Source organism: Alosa pseudoharengus, unplaced genomic scaffold (genome assembly GCF_046254945.1).
Source record: "Alosa pseudoharengus isolate Yale_2024_CS ecotype anadromous, Long Island Sound unplaced genomic scaffold, YU_APseudo_1.1 YU_APseudo_1.1_scf_13, whole genome shotgun sequence".
NCBI classification, from domain to species: Eukaryota; Metazoa; Chordata; class Actinopteri; order Clupeiformes; family Clupeidae; genus Alosa; species Alosa pseudoharengus.
Genome location: NW_027468598.1, coordinates 20,901,718 through 20,918,305, shown reverse-complemented (window position 1 = coordinate 20,918,305; position 16,588 = coordinate 20,901,718). Strand labels below are relative to the sequence as shown.

Below are 16,588 nucleotides of genomic sequence, written 5' to 3'. Positions count from 1 at the left end.
AAGATGATCATGTATGGTAGCTTCAACATTAACACGACTTGGTGAGGATGATATTAATAATAATACATAAATAAATGTTTAACTTTGATGACTTTGAAGGCGAAGGAAGTGTGAGAAGAATTTCTGTGTATCTATCATATGAGTTACAAGATTCAGTTCTATGGCTAACGTCACGAAGTTAAGTGTGAGTCTGCGCAGTACTGGGGGGACCAACTGAAAAATCGTTCTATTTGACTCAGTGCCCTCCCATTGAAAACGACGGAGTCTGTTCGTCCATTTTTTTTACTGTCTATGGATCTGCACAGATCTGCCTCAAGTCGAACACGCCTACTGTGTACAGCTGTTACAAGAGGGTCTGGCGTCCCTTTGTTATGATGCACTTCCTGCGACGCGGTCATTCGTCTCTAAATTACTTAACTCCCTCTCCCAATTTTGCTCCAGCGGCGAGTTCACAACACATGATTGGGAAGATGTCTTCACAACACACCATATGATTGGGAAGCTGTATTCACATGTCAACGTTTTGTCGAGGAAGGGGTGGGATATGTGTAGACAACGGCCATATTGGCGTTACAAACTAACCCCATGCATTTCTATGGAGGATTTTTGAGTGCTGTGTCTCCTCATTAGAAAGTCTCTGGTTATAATCATCAAAATTAAAAGAAATAAACACTTGAAATATATCAGTCTGTGTGGAATGAATGTATTTATTATACAAGTTTCACTTTTTGAATGGAATTAGGCCTACGGAAATAAATCAACTTTTTCATGATATTCTAATTATATGCAGCACCTATGCAGCACCTGTATTGTTCTTATTCTTTTTCTTGTTTATTAAGCGATACTATTATCTTTACATTCTTGTCTTTTCCTAGTTAATATTTAATAACAAGCAAAGTTATTGCACTTCCCTGCACTGTTCACTTACGCACTTCTACCATTGTACACACTCTACCATAGCACATATCATGGTCAATGCATCACACGGTCAGTCCACCAGACCATTGTAACTTCACATGTTCTTACATTTCTGTGAGGTTTTTTTTGTATGTGAGATATATGTGTGTGTGTTGTGGTATAGTTGTATATGCTACCCTTCTGGATTCCTAAAATTTCCCTCGGGATGAAGTGCTATCTATCGTTATGTGACGTCACATGCTTCTGGTGGGCGTGCAGATAGACAATTATTTACTAAAATACACCACCACAAGGCTCACCTTGACGTGAGAGTTGTCATTGTGAGCAAGTCCGTGTCAAATTCGATAATAGTCTGTTAACTTTTGTGGATAAATGGATCGGTGGAAAGGTAGAGTAGCCCTGGTGACTGGAGCCTCCGTTGGAATTGGAGCGGCTATCGCGAAAGCTCTAGTGCAACATGGTATGAAGGTGGTCGGCTGCGCCAGGAACATTGAGAAGATAGAGGTGGGCTATCTCGCTATACCATCAAAGTCCCTTTAGCCTACCTATATATATATATATACCTAAGCAAGTTGCCATACTATACAATCAACAGCTCGTGAGCAGTCTAGCAGACTGGCTTGTAGGCCTATATGCTAGTCAAAGTTCATTCCAGTGACAAGCCAAGTTTCAGATCCGACGACATGCAGAACAGTGTTATTTTTGGTGACAACAATATAACGTAGGTTATACTTTCTGTATATGTGTGGATGGTTATTGGTGGTGGATATGTCATTGCTCAGCTGAAGGAATGTAGGAATTTGCTACAATGTTCTACAATGTTGCAATTGAAGCGTCCTGTCCGAATGCCACGAAGACGCCAAAAAGATGCTATAGCTAGACGACCTGTCCACTAAAAAGTAGCACATTACGTTACTCCTCACGTTTGGAGGACGAATGACCTGTGATTGTCTGGGCAAGTTAGGGCAACACAGTCTGCGTTGTTGCTTAGAGGCCAACACACTTTAATGTTGATAGTGTGATATTGCGGCATATCATTTGTCATATGATACTTACAATAATACTAATGGTCAAAATGATGTCCCTTATCCTTAGAAATTGGCAGCAGAATGTCTGAGTGCTGGTCTGAGTGGAACACTCATTCCCTACAAATGCGATCTGTCAAACGAAGAGGAGATCCTGTCCATGTTCTCCGCCATCAAGACCTTGCACCAGGGTGTTGATGTGTGCATCAATAACGCTGGCCTAGCTCACCCTGAGCAACTGCTGAGCGGCAAAACGGATGGCTGGAGGTCGATGATGGATGTAAGTAATTTCAAAGTGTCTGCCAGTGTCTTAGTATGTATAACATGTACTTACCATTAGAGGTGTGAATTGGCCACTGATCTCCCGTTTCGATTCGATTATGATTATCATGATGTCAGCGATTCGATTTGATTCCTGATGCATCCATGCGTCAGATACATTTTTTATTAAAGCCATATAGGATATTTGACTTGACGGAATGCGATACTGTGTAGTTCAATATAATACAGTTTTCTATATTACTTTATATAGTTATGTTTTCATCCAAAAATACAGGTAGCCTAGGCCTAGTAAAATAGAAACAATCTTTTTACAAAGTCTTAACACAGCAGACAGTACTTGTCAACAAATTACAGCATTTCCTGAGTATGATAAACTTCACATAGAACATCCATTTTCGTATCATGAAACAATGTAAAAAGAAATATTGTTAGGTCTACATTTAGCCAACAGATCTTTACAATTTCATGTCAACACTAATTACCATATGTCAGTACAGAAATCAATTTTACAATTTCTACATAAAATTACAGAGCCCTACAGTTACAGGCTACATATTGCCGGATGAAAGTAGAAAGCTAAGAGACATAGACTACCGAAGTTGTGTGCAAGATCTGCTCCAGTGAAATCTGTGTGAATGGACAGACAACCAATCTGAACACCTGGGCAGTTCCAGCGTTATGGATGTGACAATTGGACTCATATTGGTAAACAAAATGCCTTAAAGTGGGGGCAAAATTAGTATCAGTGAATTAATTTGCATACATTTTAATGTAACCTCTGTCCTCTGAATACTGAGAAATCCTCAAATAATCAATTTCATCCTAAGAATACAAGCCATTTTATCAGCGTTATGGATGTGACATGAAATGGACACACTTTTGCTAGAGAATTTTGCTACAATGTTCTACAATGTTGCAATTGAAGCGTCCTGTCCGAATGCCACGAAGACGCCAAAAAGATGCTATAGCTAGACGACCTGTCCACTAAAAAGTAGCACATTACGTTACTCCTCACGTTTGGAGGACGAATGACCTGTGATTGTCTGGGCAAGTTAGGGCAACACAGTCTGCGTTGTTGCTTAGAGGCCAACACACTTTAATGTTGATAGTGTGATATTGCGGCATATCATTTGTCATATGATACTTACAATAATACTAATGGTCAAAATGATGTCCCTTATCCTTAGAAATTGGCAGCAGAATGTCTGAGTGCTGGTCTGAGTGGAACACTCATTCCCTACAAATGCGATCTGTCAAACGAAGAGGAGATCCTGTCCATGTTCTCCGCCATCAAGACCTTGCACCAGGGTGTTGATGTGTGCATCAATAACGCTGGCCTAGCTCACCCTGAGCAACTGCTGAGCGGCAAAACGGATGGCTGGAGGTCGATGATGGATGTAAGTAATTTCAAAGTGTCTGCCAGTGTCTTAGTATGTATAACATGTACTTACCATTAGAGGTGTGAATTGGCCACTGATCTCCCGTTTCGATTCGATTATGATTATCATGATGTCAGCGATTCGATTTGATTCCTGATGCATCCATGCGTCAGATACATTTTTTATTAAAGCCATATAGGATATTTGACTTGACGGAATGCGATACTGTGTAGTTCAATATAATACAGTTTTCTATATTACTTTATATAGTTATGTTTTCATCCAAAAATACAGGTAGCCTAGGCCTAGTAAAATAGAAACAATCTTTTTACAAAGTCTTAACACAGCAGACAGTACTTGTCAACAAATTACAGCATTTCCTGAGTATGATAAACTTCACATAGAACATCCATTTTCGTATCATGAAACAATGTAAAAAGAAATATTGTTAGGTCTACATTTAGCCAACAGATCTTTACAATTTCATGTCAACACTAATTACCATATGTCAGTACAGAAATCAATTTTACAATTTCTACATAAAATTACAGAGCCCTACAGTTACAGGCTACATATTGCCGGATGAAAGTAGAAAGCTAAGAGACATAGACTACCGAAGTTGTGTGCAAGATCTGCTCCAGTGAAATCTGTGTGAATGGACAGACAACCAATCTGAACACCTGGGCAGTTCCAGCGTTATGGATGTGACAATTGGACTCATATTGGTAAACAAAATGCCTTAAAGTGGGGGCAAAATTAGTATCAGTGAATTAATTTGCATACATTTTAATGTAACCTCTGTCCTCTGAATACTGAGAAATCCTCAAATAATCAATTTCATCCTAAGAATACAAGCCATTTTATCAGCGTTATGGATGTGACATGAAATGGACACACTTTTGTGAGAGAATTTTGAAGGAAACTGCCGAAACTATGATATATGTAGCATGAAGGAGACTTGAATGAACACAAAAAGTGTGTTTTGAATTTTTGAAAGTAGTGAATTTTGATATGAAACAATTGAAATAGTAATCATTAAAAACTAGCAATGAAAGTATTGCTTCCTCAGTGCCCACTAAGATCCACAGGAAGAGTCATTTAAAATATAAAAAAGGAATTAATTTTTTTCTTTTACCGTCATCAATTTTGGTCAGTGATTCCCGGGTTACTGAAACACCAGGGAACATGATACTTGGTGGCCACTCCCCTAAATAACTAGCCCTACCTGAACCGTTGCACCCAAGATGACAAAATATTTATGGTATGTTAGTCTCAAGAGCCCGCATTAACCTAACCCATACCCACTCATTTGTGATTTTCCCACATAAAGTACATGCACGTGCACACATGCACATGCACACACACACGCACGCACAGTCGCACACATACAGACAGGCAAGCACACACACACACACAAACTGAAACTGTGTTAAGCAGACATGAACGGCAGGCTGAACAGATCGGCAACAGAAGGAGGTTGCTATGTTAACTCCAGCTGCAAAGTCAGCCATCTTCACCAGCTAACACGATAATCCAGTTACTGTACAACAACAGTATGACAGTTACGGGAAGATAATCGCTCAGATTTTCAGATTTTTATTAGGCCACTTGAAAATAGGCTATGGCTAGGCTAATCACTGGAGGTATTTTAATATTATGTTTGTTTTGCTAATGCTTAGGCGAGGCCTCCCTGTGGTTTTGATCAACCTAATAATCTTTGAAATGTCCATTGTAAACACTAAGGTGAAATGCATTGAAACTGACATGCCACCAGAACAGACGTTTTATCGGCTTTGAGGTATAATAAAGTCTCCAGTCTTGTAATTTACATAATGTAACATCCATAACGTCACATCCATAATGCACCATTAAAGGTTTTAAAAGTAAGAAAGGGGCACAATTTGGTCATCACACTTTACATTGATATAAATCAGCTTTGCACAGACACTATGGACATTGTCGCATCAGCACTGTATGTGTAGCATAAACTTTTCCTATAAAACGTTATGGATGTGACATGGCCATGGAACTTGCTGACTTAAAAACAAAAGCCTTACAAATGTAAGGAGTTGCGCTCTTAAAGGCAAGCTGAGCATAGACATTGCTCTACCATTCCCTTGTCAATGTGGAATTTGTCAAATTACACAATTTGTTTGAACCTTGGGTCCATTTATCCACTTTTTAAATATGTATAATATTACCATGTGAAAAATGTTGTTTCTGGTATGGTTGCACACCATATTTATGATGTGAAAAGAGTGTCATTCTCCATCAAATTCAATCAGATCAGTTACAAACAATAAAATATAGACCTAAATGAAGATTTTAACAACAGTTCTATTTGCGTATGCACAACTTTTTTTTTCCATGGTAAGGATGACCTTTGCATGGAATTGCCCACCTGCGTGTGCACCAACCAGCGGAATATTCCACATTGCCAGATTTCGCTGGGCCTAGCAAAACAGCGACTACTACGCCTTTTAGAGTTATTGCACATCTGTAATCTCTCCATGATCTGGCAAAAAAGGTTTTGTTTTTCGCCAGCACAGTCTTATTGCATGACATGCATGCCACAAGATTTACAGCGCTATTGCTACACGGAGGATGGGACAAACACGGAATGGCCACAGAACTTTCGCAAAGATATGCTTTTCAAAGATATGAAGATTGAATGGGAAAAGGATTCGGAGTAGGGGCGGACTCTGACCAAAAATCGGCCCTGGCATATTTGGTCCAAGCGGCCCTCAAATCGGTCGGGCACACCTAATTAAATACAAAATATTTGCATTACCCTTAAATATGCATATATTTTCAACTGTCATGGAGCACTGAAAGTGATGTAGGCCTCATTTGCTATCACTCTGACTGATCAGAGGTAGCCATGGAGCACATGATCTCCATATTCAAGTAGCCTAGGCTATACAAGCAATTATTAAAGAAGAGTTTGCTTGAATTCAAAGTATCATTTCAAATTATTCAATAGGCTACATTTAAACTATACAATGCTCAACTGACAGCAGCACCAAACAGTTAATGAAGCCTATGTGTAAAGAGCTAAATTAGGCATTCCTAGATTGTCGTAGACGTTAATCAATGTAGGACAACTGAAACAACACAAAATAAACAGGGCTGTTGCTGGAATTTTGTGTAGGCAACTTCGATTAACTTTTGACGGCTCACAAATTCCTGGCTCTGAGCCAAAATGCGAGGGGTGGGGCCTGACGTGAGCTTTCATTGGATCAGTCGAGTATCAATATGGAAATGTAACCAATGGGCCGCTGATTGTCCTTCCTTTTGGGCCGACCGTTGGCCCAAATGATTATATTATATATATATATAGCCTATTCTATCGGCCCAAAAGGGAAAATGCCCGGTATGCCAGATGGCCAGTCCGCCCATGATTCGGAGCCAAAGGCTACAATTTAACCCATCTACAATTAGTAGGTAGGCTATATTAGGTAGGCTATCACTAATATCAAGTTAATGTTAGGCTACAGATGTATGGCTACATACATTCTTAAAATGGTTCTGGACTACAATTGATGTTTTTAGAGCGTGGGGCGTGGGCAGCGTGTTGGAGACCCCTAATCTAGACTCTACGGACATGAACGAAAAATAACATTCTCAGTAGTCTAACTAGACTCTAGATGAAATGGGTTAGGCTACTGAGAATGTTATTCTTCATTAGAATGTTTATGTCGCGGCCGGAAAATTAACAAGCGACATCACTGTGTTATAATCGATCATGGTCGGCCACTGCATCGATGCAGAATCGTCCATGTCCACATCGCGATGCATCGATTATTTGATTAATTTCAACACCTCGACTTACCATATTTCCATATGTTTGAACAATATTCTGTATTTATTGTAGCTGTCCTTCATCTAAAATACTCTGTAGGTTAATGTCCTGGCTTTGACAATTTGCACACGTGAGGCCTACCAATCCATGAAAGAAAGAAATGTGGACGATGGTCACATCATTAACATTAACAGGTACATGCCCTGCTATACCTGAAGCTAAATGAGTGTTATTTTTATATTTTGACACTAGTTGTCTCAGAATAGAAGCTTGTAAATTATAAAGTCTGATTTTGATCCTGTTGAATTAACATTCTGTTTTGTAGTATGAGTGGACACAGGGTGGCTCCCGATGCCAGCTGTCACTTCTACTGTGCCACTAAGTATGCTGTGACCGCACTTACAGAAGGACTTAGGCAAGAGCTTCGAGAAGCAAAAAGCCACATCCGAGCCACTGTAAGTACCACATGGCTTGCATGTAATTGCTTCATATTCGCATAATGAGATGCAACACACCCTTGTGTAGTCATACTAAGGAAAAAATCCCCTCTCCCTCTCTTACACATTTACAGTCAATATCACCTGGTTTTGTGGAAACAGAATTTGAATTTCGTCTCCATAGTGAGGAACCAGAGAAAGCTGCTGCAATATATGCCAGTATAAAGGTAACTGCCAATCTGATTTGAACACAGTACTGGTCTACAACATTTATCTCAGTCTGCACTAGTGTAGTAACCGACCTGTGTTCTCTGCAGTGCATACAGGCTGGCGACCTCGCCGATACAGTGGTATATGCCCTTAGTGCCCCACCACATGTACAAGTAAGACGGTGTCTTTCATTACTGGCTTGCATTAGATCGGCGACATATTTATTTTATGATGAAGTATGGGGAGAGACAATAGGTATATATATTAACATAACAATATGGGAATATGTGTATCTAATGTTAGACAGACAGTCTGTCAAATTCAAGTTTGCCAGGAATCATTCAAGTAGCTTAAGGCCTTAAGAGAGTCTCCAGAGCGTTCGGTGAATGGCATAAGGGAATACATTTTTAACTATGTTTATTTAAAAGGGACAATGCACATTGATTACTTCCCTTAAGTAAGGCATGTAATTGTACCAGATTTATAACCATTTTATTTCTTCTTTTCCTCCTAATTCTCTTTCCTTTTCTTTTCCCCCCCTTTCCATTTCTATCTAGATTGGTGACATACTGATGAGGCCTGTTGAACAGATGTCCTAACCTTGCATATGCAGTCTGCCCCTTGAGGATCTGCTGGAGGAAGGACATACCGTGTCTAAATGTGCTCAAGATAACAGTCTATCTACTTAAAGGGTTCTGTGAGTTTGTAAAGAGCTTGGAATGTGGGGTCCTACAGGTGCAATGCTGATGAGGATAGCAGTGCCAGATAGGAGAAAGGGTGACCCATTTCAAATTTTGGTTATGGTATAATAATGTATGTTTCAGATTGATTTTTCCCTTGATAGTATACAAATTGTGTCTCATTTATTAAATTGTTGTATGAGTGTTGATAATGAATTGGCCCGATTGATCAAAAAACCAAGGCTGACCTATGAATTGAATGAGTAACCCTTCCTTGCAAGATGTAAACTTTTACTCCAGAAACTAAAAATGGAAGATAAACATCTCCTACATTTTTGGTCTCCTACATTTTGGGTTGCTTTTGGTTTTATTTTTTATATAAAACTGATACCTGACTGATACCTAAGTTGATGTATAGTCTTGGACCCCCCCCCCCCCCCCCCCCCCACACACACACACACACACACAATGTCAGTGGGAACAAATAGCAACTTAAGTGTTAAAAAAGGAAAACAAGAAGTCAGCGCTCTGTTATGGTTAACCTCAGTTTGCCTGTTCCCATTCATGTATTAAGGTTTGCCAGTGACTTGGTGAATGTGGGTGCACTGTTTCATTTAATAAGGGAAGTCCCCTTGATTAAATGTTATTAGCAGCCGCAGAAACATACTATAGCCTACTGCTACTATACTACAGGTCATGCTGTAAGAGCAGATCCGCAAAAGCCTGAACTGTAGGCTACTTGATCAAACCACCACTAGATGGGGCTATTTAAACAAGGACACACACTTTTTATGAGAAAGCAAATCATATCCAATTTCAGTGTGACTGCAGTCAAATACAGTCCAGTTCAGCATCTTAAGGGCTTCGTTCTAGCAGCTGTAGGTCTCTTTATGCCAGACTGAAAGCTTTTGTATGCTATTGTGTAGGCTGCATCAAGGGCATCTTAGATGTCCAGCTATTTTGCAGTTTATAGGCTACTTGTTAGACCTATCTGTGTAAGACATAAGATTTCATATTTTTACAATAGCAAAATATATACTTTTTGTGTATAATTTGCTTATTAGAGTGCATGAAAATGCAATCTACTGTTATCCGATTTCTTCTTATTAGAGTGCATGAAAATGCAATCTACTGTTATCCGATTTCTTCTTCTTCTTCTTCTTCTTCTAACGCTTTTTCTGCGTCTAATGCGGCTTCAACCGTTTAACGTAGAAACTTCATTCAAACTGCGTTACGTAGGTCTTACTTAGGACAGGTGTGGAATGTATTTTTCATATTTGTAACTTTTATACTTTTTGAACTATTAATTAAAAACTACTGAAAATTTCCCCATAGACTTAACATTGCCGATTATGGCATCACAATAGGGCACATGGAATCCTATGCCAAGTGTTCCGGCCAGAGCCATAATTGGTTCCGGCCACCTCCAGCAACTGTCTGTCTCAGGCTTTAAGCATACAATCTGGCTCGCTTAAGACTACAGATCCTGTTCAACTGTTTCCTCTGCCCACAACTGTTTCAAAATAAAAGTCTCCACTACAATAATTCCTTATTAAATAATTTAACCATTTAAACTATCCAACTATTTAACTGTTCAACTATTCCAACTGTCAGTTATCATCAACTATGCCTCTAGCCTACAGTACTATATTAAACCACCACCTACCTAGCAACCAATTTAGCAACCATTGAAATTAAGCATCTGTCAGTTTCCATAGCAACCAACATGATTATACTAGCAAACCACTGTAGTAACTCCTTTATTTCTGATAGTAGCCACCATGGACACCCTAGCAACAACCTAGCAACGACTTCAAGTACCCTAGCAACAGCCTAGCAACCACATTCACAGTTAAAACCTAGCAACCAGCATAGCAACCACCATACTACTCTACTACTCTAGCAGCAGTCAGTTGTCATCAACTTTGACTCCCGTCAACTGTTTCCTCTGCCCACACAACTGTTTCAAAATAAAACTCCTCACTACAATAATTCTATATTATTATTATTTTAACTATCCAACTATTTAACTGTTCAGCCTTTCAAACTGTCAGTTGTCATCAACTATGACTCCCGCCAACTGTTTCCTCTGCCCACAACTGTTTCAAAATAAAAGTACTCACTACAATAATTCCCTATTAAATAACCTAACCATTTTCACTATCCAACTATTTAACTGTTCAGCCATTCCAACTGTCAGTCGTCATCAACTACAACTCCCGCCAAATGTTCCCTCTGTCCTCAACTTCAACTTCAAAATAAGTCCCCAATACAATAATTCCCTATTAAATAATTTAACCATTTAAACTATCCAACTTTTTAAATGTTCAACTATTCCAACTGTCAGTTGTCATCAACTACAACTCCCCACCAAACTTTTTTCTCTATCTGACCTCCATCCACTTGGATTAGATTTTAAACAATATTCAACAATATTTTATTCAGCAGCCATTTTTCCATTTTCATGCACTCGTAATTCCCAGGAATTACATTCTCTTGTTTAAAATAGATACCCCAGTAACAAGTGTCAAAACACTTGTCCTTATTGAGTTTTGTAGACGTAACCCTAAATAACACCCGGATGAAAACCTCGCAGGTTGTTCAGTGTTAACACCAAAGATTAATCGGAAACGTCTTGATCTTTATCGCCACACAGTAGAACTAGGCTAATAAAACATCTTCTGAAGTTTATAGTTTAATTTTCCTTGGAAGATGGAATGTTACTTTATGGGACGTCATATGATAACAGTGCTTGTGGGCGTGCAGCGTTTTGACAATTATTTACTAAAACACGCAAGAAGGCTCACGCTGGCGGAATTATCGTGAACAGGTTCGCGTCAAGTGAAATTGTAAACTGTTTACTTTTTGGTTCAAATGGATCGGTGGAAAGGTAGAGTAGCTCTTGTGACTGGAGCCTCCGTTGGAATTGGAGCGGCTATCACGAAAGCTCTTGTCCGACATGGCATGAAGGTGGTCGGCTGCGCCAGGACTGTTGAGAAGATAGAGGTGGGTAGAAAATGTAGCACAAGTAGGATAGCTGGCTGGCTACCAATAGCTGCTAGCTAGCTAACGTTAACTGCCATACAATCCACAAAGTTTGTTAACAGCCTTTCACGCAGACTGACTTGTTAGCTAAGTAAGCAACATTGTTAAACGATAACGGTAGTGGCAAGCCAAATTCAGATTAGACGACATTCAGAACTGTTATTTTAGTCGTATAAACATAAGCTAACCTATTTTTGTTTCTGTATTAGCTAACAATTGGGTTAATGGCATTTTTACCTTGCTAGATAGCAAACTGGCTAGCTAGCTTTTTTTTTTTTTCAAAGCAAGGCTCAGCAAAAATGGTTATGCTACATAACTAACGTAACACATGGAAGTCAGCAGCCTACCCAGCTAACGTGAAAGTCGTATTGTACAATTTCTATGTTTTGTGAATCGTTGCCAATGGACAGAGTTATCGCAAGCTTTCTGCTAATTAGCTTAGTTGTCGTTTTCGTGATTCAGATGCCTATCAAAGTTGCTAATGTTAGCTAGGAAGTCAGGTGAAACTACTTCGCAGGGTGGCTAGTTAGCCAAAGTGTAATTAAAAGGGAAGCGAGGGTTATTATTGTTCATATCTGGTGACAAGGAACCGAATTACCTATGCAAATAGTTTGATTAACACTTTTAGGACATCTGTTTGCGTAATCGGTTATCACCAATGATTTAAGCCGGTTTTCCACCAAAACTTCGTGTGCCGCTGTCCACCGCGTTGCCCATTGGTTTGAATGGGAACCTGTGTGAGAGCCCGTAACTGGAGCTCACGAAGTTTCCTGAAATTAATGGGTAACTTGGCGTTCAGTGGTGGAAAAGAGCTCTTAGTGAGACAGTTCAGGCCAGGTGTATGTATGATCCCATTAACGTTACTGAAATGAATGATGATTGGGTGTGATATTGCAGCATTACGGTAACTGCGAAATTACTTATTTAATATGTCCTGGTCCTTAGAAACTGGCAGCAGAATGTCAGAGTGCTGGCTTGAGTGGCACTCTCATTCCCTACAAATGCGACCTGTCAAACGAAGAGGAGATCCTCTCCATGTTCTCCGCCATCAAGACCTTGCACCAGGGTGTTGATGTGTGCATCAATAACGCTGGCCTAGCTCACTCTGAGCCACTGCTGAGCGGCAAAACTGATGGCTGGAGGACGATGATGGATGTAAGTAACTAAAAGCGTCTACATATAAGTGATCAAAATAAGGTTATTCTGTAGGATAGCTTGCTGACATTTTTTCAGGAGGGTCTCTATTTTGATATCAGATGTTTCGATATCTGCAAATAAGACCATGGATAAAGTGGATATGGATGGATAGAGTCTGAATGTAACTAAGTTGTGTTTACAAATTATTGCCATGAGAATTGGTGACTCACAGGGATTGGTAAAATGGCATAATCTGAAAGACGTTATGACTCAGTTGTTGCAGTATTGAGAGGACATTAATTACTGGACTTTGCTGTATCTATAATACTTCAGGTCAACGTCCTTGCTTTGTCAATATGCACAAGGGAGGCATACCAGTCCATGAAGGAAAGAAATGTGGATGATGGACACATCATTAACATCAACAGGTAGATGCTCTTGAACTCCCTAGCTGGTTAAAGAGCAAAAGGCAAAGCACTGCCTAGTAGTAACTGGCTCTATATCGCCAGTAGTTGGTTAAACAGTAAGGGGTTATTTTACCAGCAGCAGATCAAGTAATCCATAGGCTACCTGATTTCTGTACATTGCTTATATCCAGCATGAGTGGGCACAGAGTGGTGCCCAGTGCCAGCGTTCACTTCTACAGTGCCACCAAGTATGCTGTGACCGCACTCACTGAGGGGATCCGGCAGGAGCTACGGGAAGCAAAGACCCATATACGAGCCACTGTAAGAACACTGTGAACACTATGGTTTGCCTCTGCTTGAACAACTTTTAATTTACCTTTTTGTTGCAAATAATTTTTATTGCTATAGAAACAATATTGCTATTGTTTTTGTTGTCCAGTGGCAAATAACACACAAATGTTTCCCCTGACAGGCCATATCACCTGGTCTAGTGGAAACAGAATTTGCCTTCCGCCTCCATGGCGATGACCCTGAGAAAGCTGCTGCAACATATGCAAGTATAAAGGTATGGGATTCATCTGTCGAATTAGAAAGTAATGTCTGTTCATTTTTGCTTCTCAGTGCTGTTGAATGTTTAGTCTAATACCAGTTTCTCATTGTCTGTAGTGCTTGGAGGCTGGCGACATAGCCAGTGCAGTGGTGTATGCCTTAAGTGCTCCTCCTCATGTACAGGTAAGGAAGGCCACATTTTTGGCTCATTTTGACGATCCCATATAATATCCCAAGTGATGAAGTGATTCAGCATTCATCACAGGGCTTTGGATGTTGATTCCTTGTTGTAAGATGCCACACATTTAACAATCAAAGCACTTGAAGATTCCACCAGAATGTAGATATCACTGGACATATTAGTTTACTGTCAGTAGGGGTGGGACAAAATATAGCATATCGAAATATATCCACTGATGCTTGTGATATGTTATTGATTATGCTGGCGCCAAATCTAGATACTTTTACTAAAACAGTGCAAACAAAACACTTGTGACTGATGTATATTAAATGCAAATTTTTTGGCTATTTAGGATTATTTTTTTGCCTACATTTACCTATTTTCTTTTCTTCTTCAGCTATGCAGATATTCTGACGAATCATAGCTGAATGTATCTATCAATGTAATGAGTATAGCAGAATCGTTATATATAGATGTTATCGTTATCATAGTACACGTCAAGTATTGTGTCTGTATCGATTTGTGAGTTAATTGTGATTCCCACCCCCACCTGTCACCATTTATCTATGTAAGAAGATATGGGCTACTTGGATTGAGTGAATTCTTAAGATGTACTTTTTCCCAGGGTCTGGCTGTATGGATTATATTGTTAAAAGGTTATTTTCATTATCTCCTTCTCTTTCCATTTCGATCTAGATTGGTGACATTCTGATGCGGCCCGTTGAACAGGTGTCCTAACCTCATGCAGGCCGGTCGTCTGCTGCTTTAAAAACTGCTGGAGGGATCTGCCGTGTCTAAATCTGCTCACCTTAAGAGTCTATCCCCCTAAAGGGACCTGCGAGGGAGTTTTGTAAAGTGTTTGGGCTATGGGTTCCTACAGGTGCAACCCTGATGTATGGTGCCTGGTGAATAAGGAGAGGAGCATTGGAGACAGGGCCACCAATTTAAAATTTTGGCTATATGGTATAATAATGTAGGTTCAGATTCATTGTCACTTGATGGTACATGTGAATCACACTGTGGTGTGAATCAAGTTTATTTTTAAAGAAGATGTTGTAATGAATAATGAATAAGCCGGGATGATCAAAAAATCTATTGCAGACTCATGAATCGGTCACATTAAAATCCACCCAAGCAAACTGTAAACCCGCAACCCAGTAACGCAAGATAAACACCACCACATTTTTGGGATACTTTTTTTTATCTAAAAACTGACTGACTGATACCTCAGTTGATGTATACCTCAAGTCAGGAGACAGTGCTAAATTAAATGACTTCATATGTATTTTTTTTTTATTATGTTGCTCGAACAAATAGCGACTTGTTAACATGTTAGGATTTCTCTGATTATAGTCCAGGATACTGACTGCATTTACTATCTAAGTAGTTGTATTTGACTATGAAATACTTGATTTGGCTATTTTTTGGATAGAACTCAAGCCGAATGATAAACCACTAAGTACTGATTTACCTTCCTTAGCTGCTAATTGTTATGATTTCCACATGTATTTCTTTCCTTTTCTTGTTTTTTTGTACAACTAGTAGCTGTTCATGCAGACAACTACACACACAGGCACAGTGGTGATAAAGGAATGCAGGGGTTTTGCAATGATTACTTCACTACAACCTCCAGACATGTGTGACATCATGTGACACACAATAAAATGTGTAATACAAAAATAATAGTGCTATAAATAAATAAAAATTCACTGCATCATGTCAGTGTGTCTGGGATGTCAGTTTTTGTGTCAAACACGGACAGCCGTGGCCTACTGGTTAGCACTTCGGACTTGTAACCGGAGGGTTGCCGTTTCAAACCCCGACCAGTAGGCACGGCTGAAGTGCCCTTGAGCAAGGCACCTAACCCCTCACTGATCCCCGAGCGCCGCTGTTGCAGGCAGCTCACTGCGCCGGGATTAGTGTGTGCTTCACCTCACTGTGTGTTCACTGTGTGCTGAGTGTGTTTCACTAATTCACGGATTGGGATAAATGCAGAGACCAAATTTTCCTCACGGGATCAAAAGAGTATATATACTTTTATATAAAGACATATAGACAGATATTTTTCTCCATCATTCACAATTGTAAAGCAGAGTCATAACAGGAAAAGAATACCAGTCAGCTTTCCATTATTCTGTAACCTCAGTTTGCTTGTTCACATTTTTCATGCAGTTTAGTAGTTTGCCAGTGGTGTGTGTTGTGTGTGGCTTAGTGAATGTGGGTGCCCAGTTTGAAAGAGAGAGGACCCCCTGATGTGTGATTGGCTGGTCTGCTGCTGCTGGGATGGCTTTTTTTTCTGTCTGCACCCTACTATGTCCTACCAGTGGATGGTATAGTACTACACTACACACATAGTGTCGTCTTAACTATATATATTAGAAAGCTAGATACCGCATTGGGCTCCAGAACGTACGTAAATAGCCCTGCCATCTGGGTGGGGGCAACAGTCACTGGATGCCAATGGTGAAGCATGTGACTGACTGGAAATCAGACAGGTGCCTCTGATTGCCGGCAAGTGTTACCCATAGACAGTAAG

General features: G+C 39.8%; 2 protein-coding genes across 3 annotated transcripts; both read left to right on the top strand.

The window, feature by feature from the left end:
• The first annotated feature begins 1,223 nt into the window (after positions 1-1,223).
• LOC143121172 (dehydrogenase/reductase SDR family member 11-like) lies at positions 1,224-9,008 on the top strand. Of its 2 annotated transcripts, XM_076281566.1 has the most exons (7): positions 1,224-1,422; positions 2,014-2,223; positions 7,506-7,600; positions 7,732-7,861; positions 7,978-8,070; positions 8,161-8,226; positions 8,611-9,008. In XM_076281566.1, the coding sequence occupies exons 1-7, from the start codon at positions 1,291-1,293 to the stop codon at positions 8,650-8,652; spliced, it is 768 nt and encodes a 255-aa protein (XP_076137681.1). In that variant the 5' UTR covers positions 1,224-1,290; the 3' UTR covers positions 8,653-9,008. The 2 variants fall into 2 exon arrangements, with proteins under 2 accessions (XP_076137681.1, XP_076137680.1); XM_076281565.1 differs by lacking the exons at positions 1,224-1,422; positions 2,014-2,223 and adding an exon at positions 3,453-3,622.
• Positions 9,009-11,345: 2,337 nt separating this feature from the next.
• LOC143121843 (dehydrogenase/reductase SDR family member 11) lies at positions 11,346-15,774 on the top strand. The gene is made up of 7 exons (XM_076282480.1): positions 11,346-11,739; positions 12,724-12,933; positions 13,249-13,343; positions 13,514-13,643; positions 13,795-13,887; positions 13,989-14,054; positions 14,749-15,774. Exons 1-7 carry the CDS (start codon positions 11,608-11,610, stop codon positions 14,788-14,790), a joined length of 768 nt encoding a protein of 255 aa, XP_076138595.1. The 5' UTR covers positions 11,346-11,607; the 3' UTR covers positions 14,791-15,774.
• The last annotated feature ends 814 nt before the right edge of the window (positions 15,775-16,588 follow it).

Coding starts and splice junctions, on each gene's coding strand:
- LOC143121172 (XM_076281566.1), top strand. CDS start 1,291: ATGGATCGGTGGAAAGGTAGAGTAGCCCTGGTGACTGGAGCCTCCGTT. Junction 8,071..8,160: donor CAATATATGCCAGTATAAAG/GTAACTGCCAAT, acceptor TGTTCTCTGCAG/TGCATACAGGCTGGCGACCT. Junction 8,227..8,610: donor GTGCCCCACCACATGTACAA/GTAAGACGGTGT, acceptor ATTTCTATCTAG/ATTGGTGACATACTGATGAG.
- LOC143121843 (XM_076282480.1), top strand. CDS start 11,608: ATGGATCGGTGGAAAGGTAGAGTAGCTCTTGTGACTGGAGCCTCCGTT. Junction 11,740..12,723: donor GGACTGTTGAGAAGATAGAG/GTGGGTAGAAAA, acceptor CCTGGTCCTTAG/AAACTGGCAGCAGAATGTCA. Junction 13,888..13,988: donor CAACATATGCAAGTATAAAG/GTATGGGATTCA, acceptor CATTGTCTGTAG/TGCTTGGAGGCTGGCGACAT.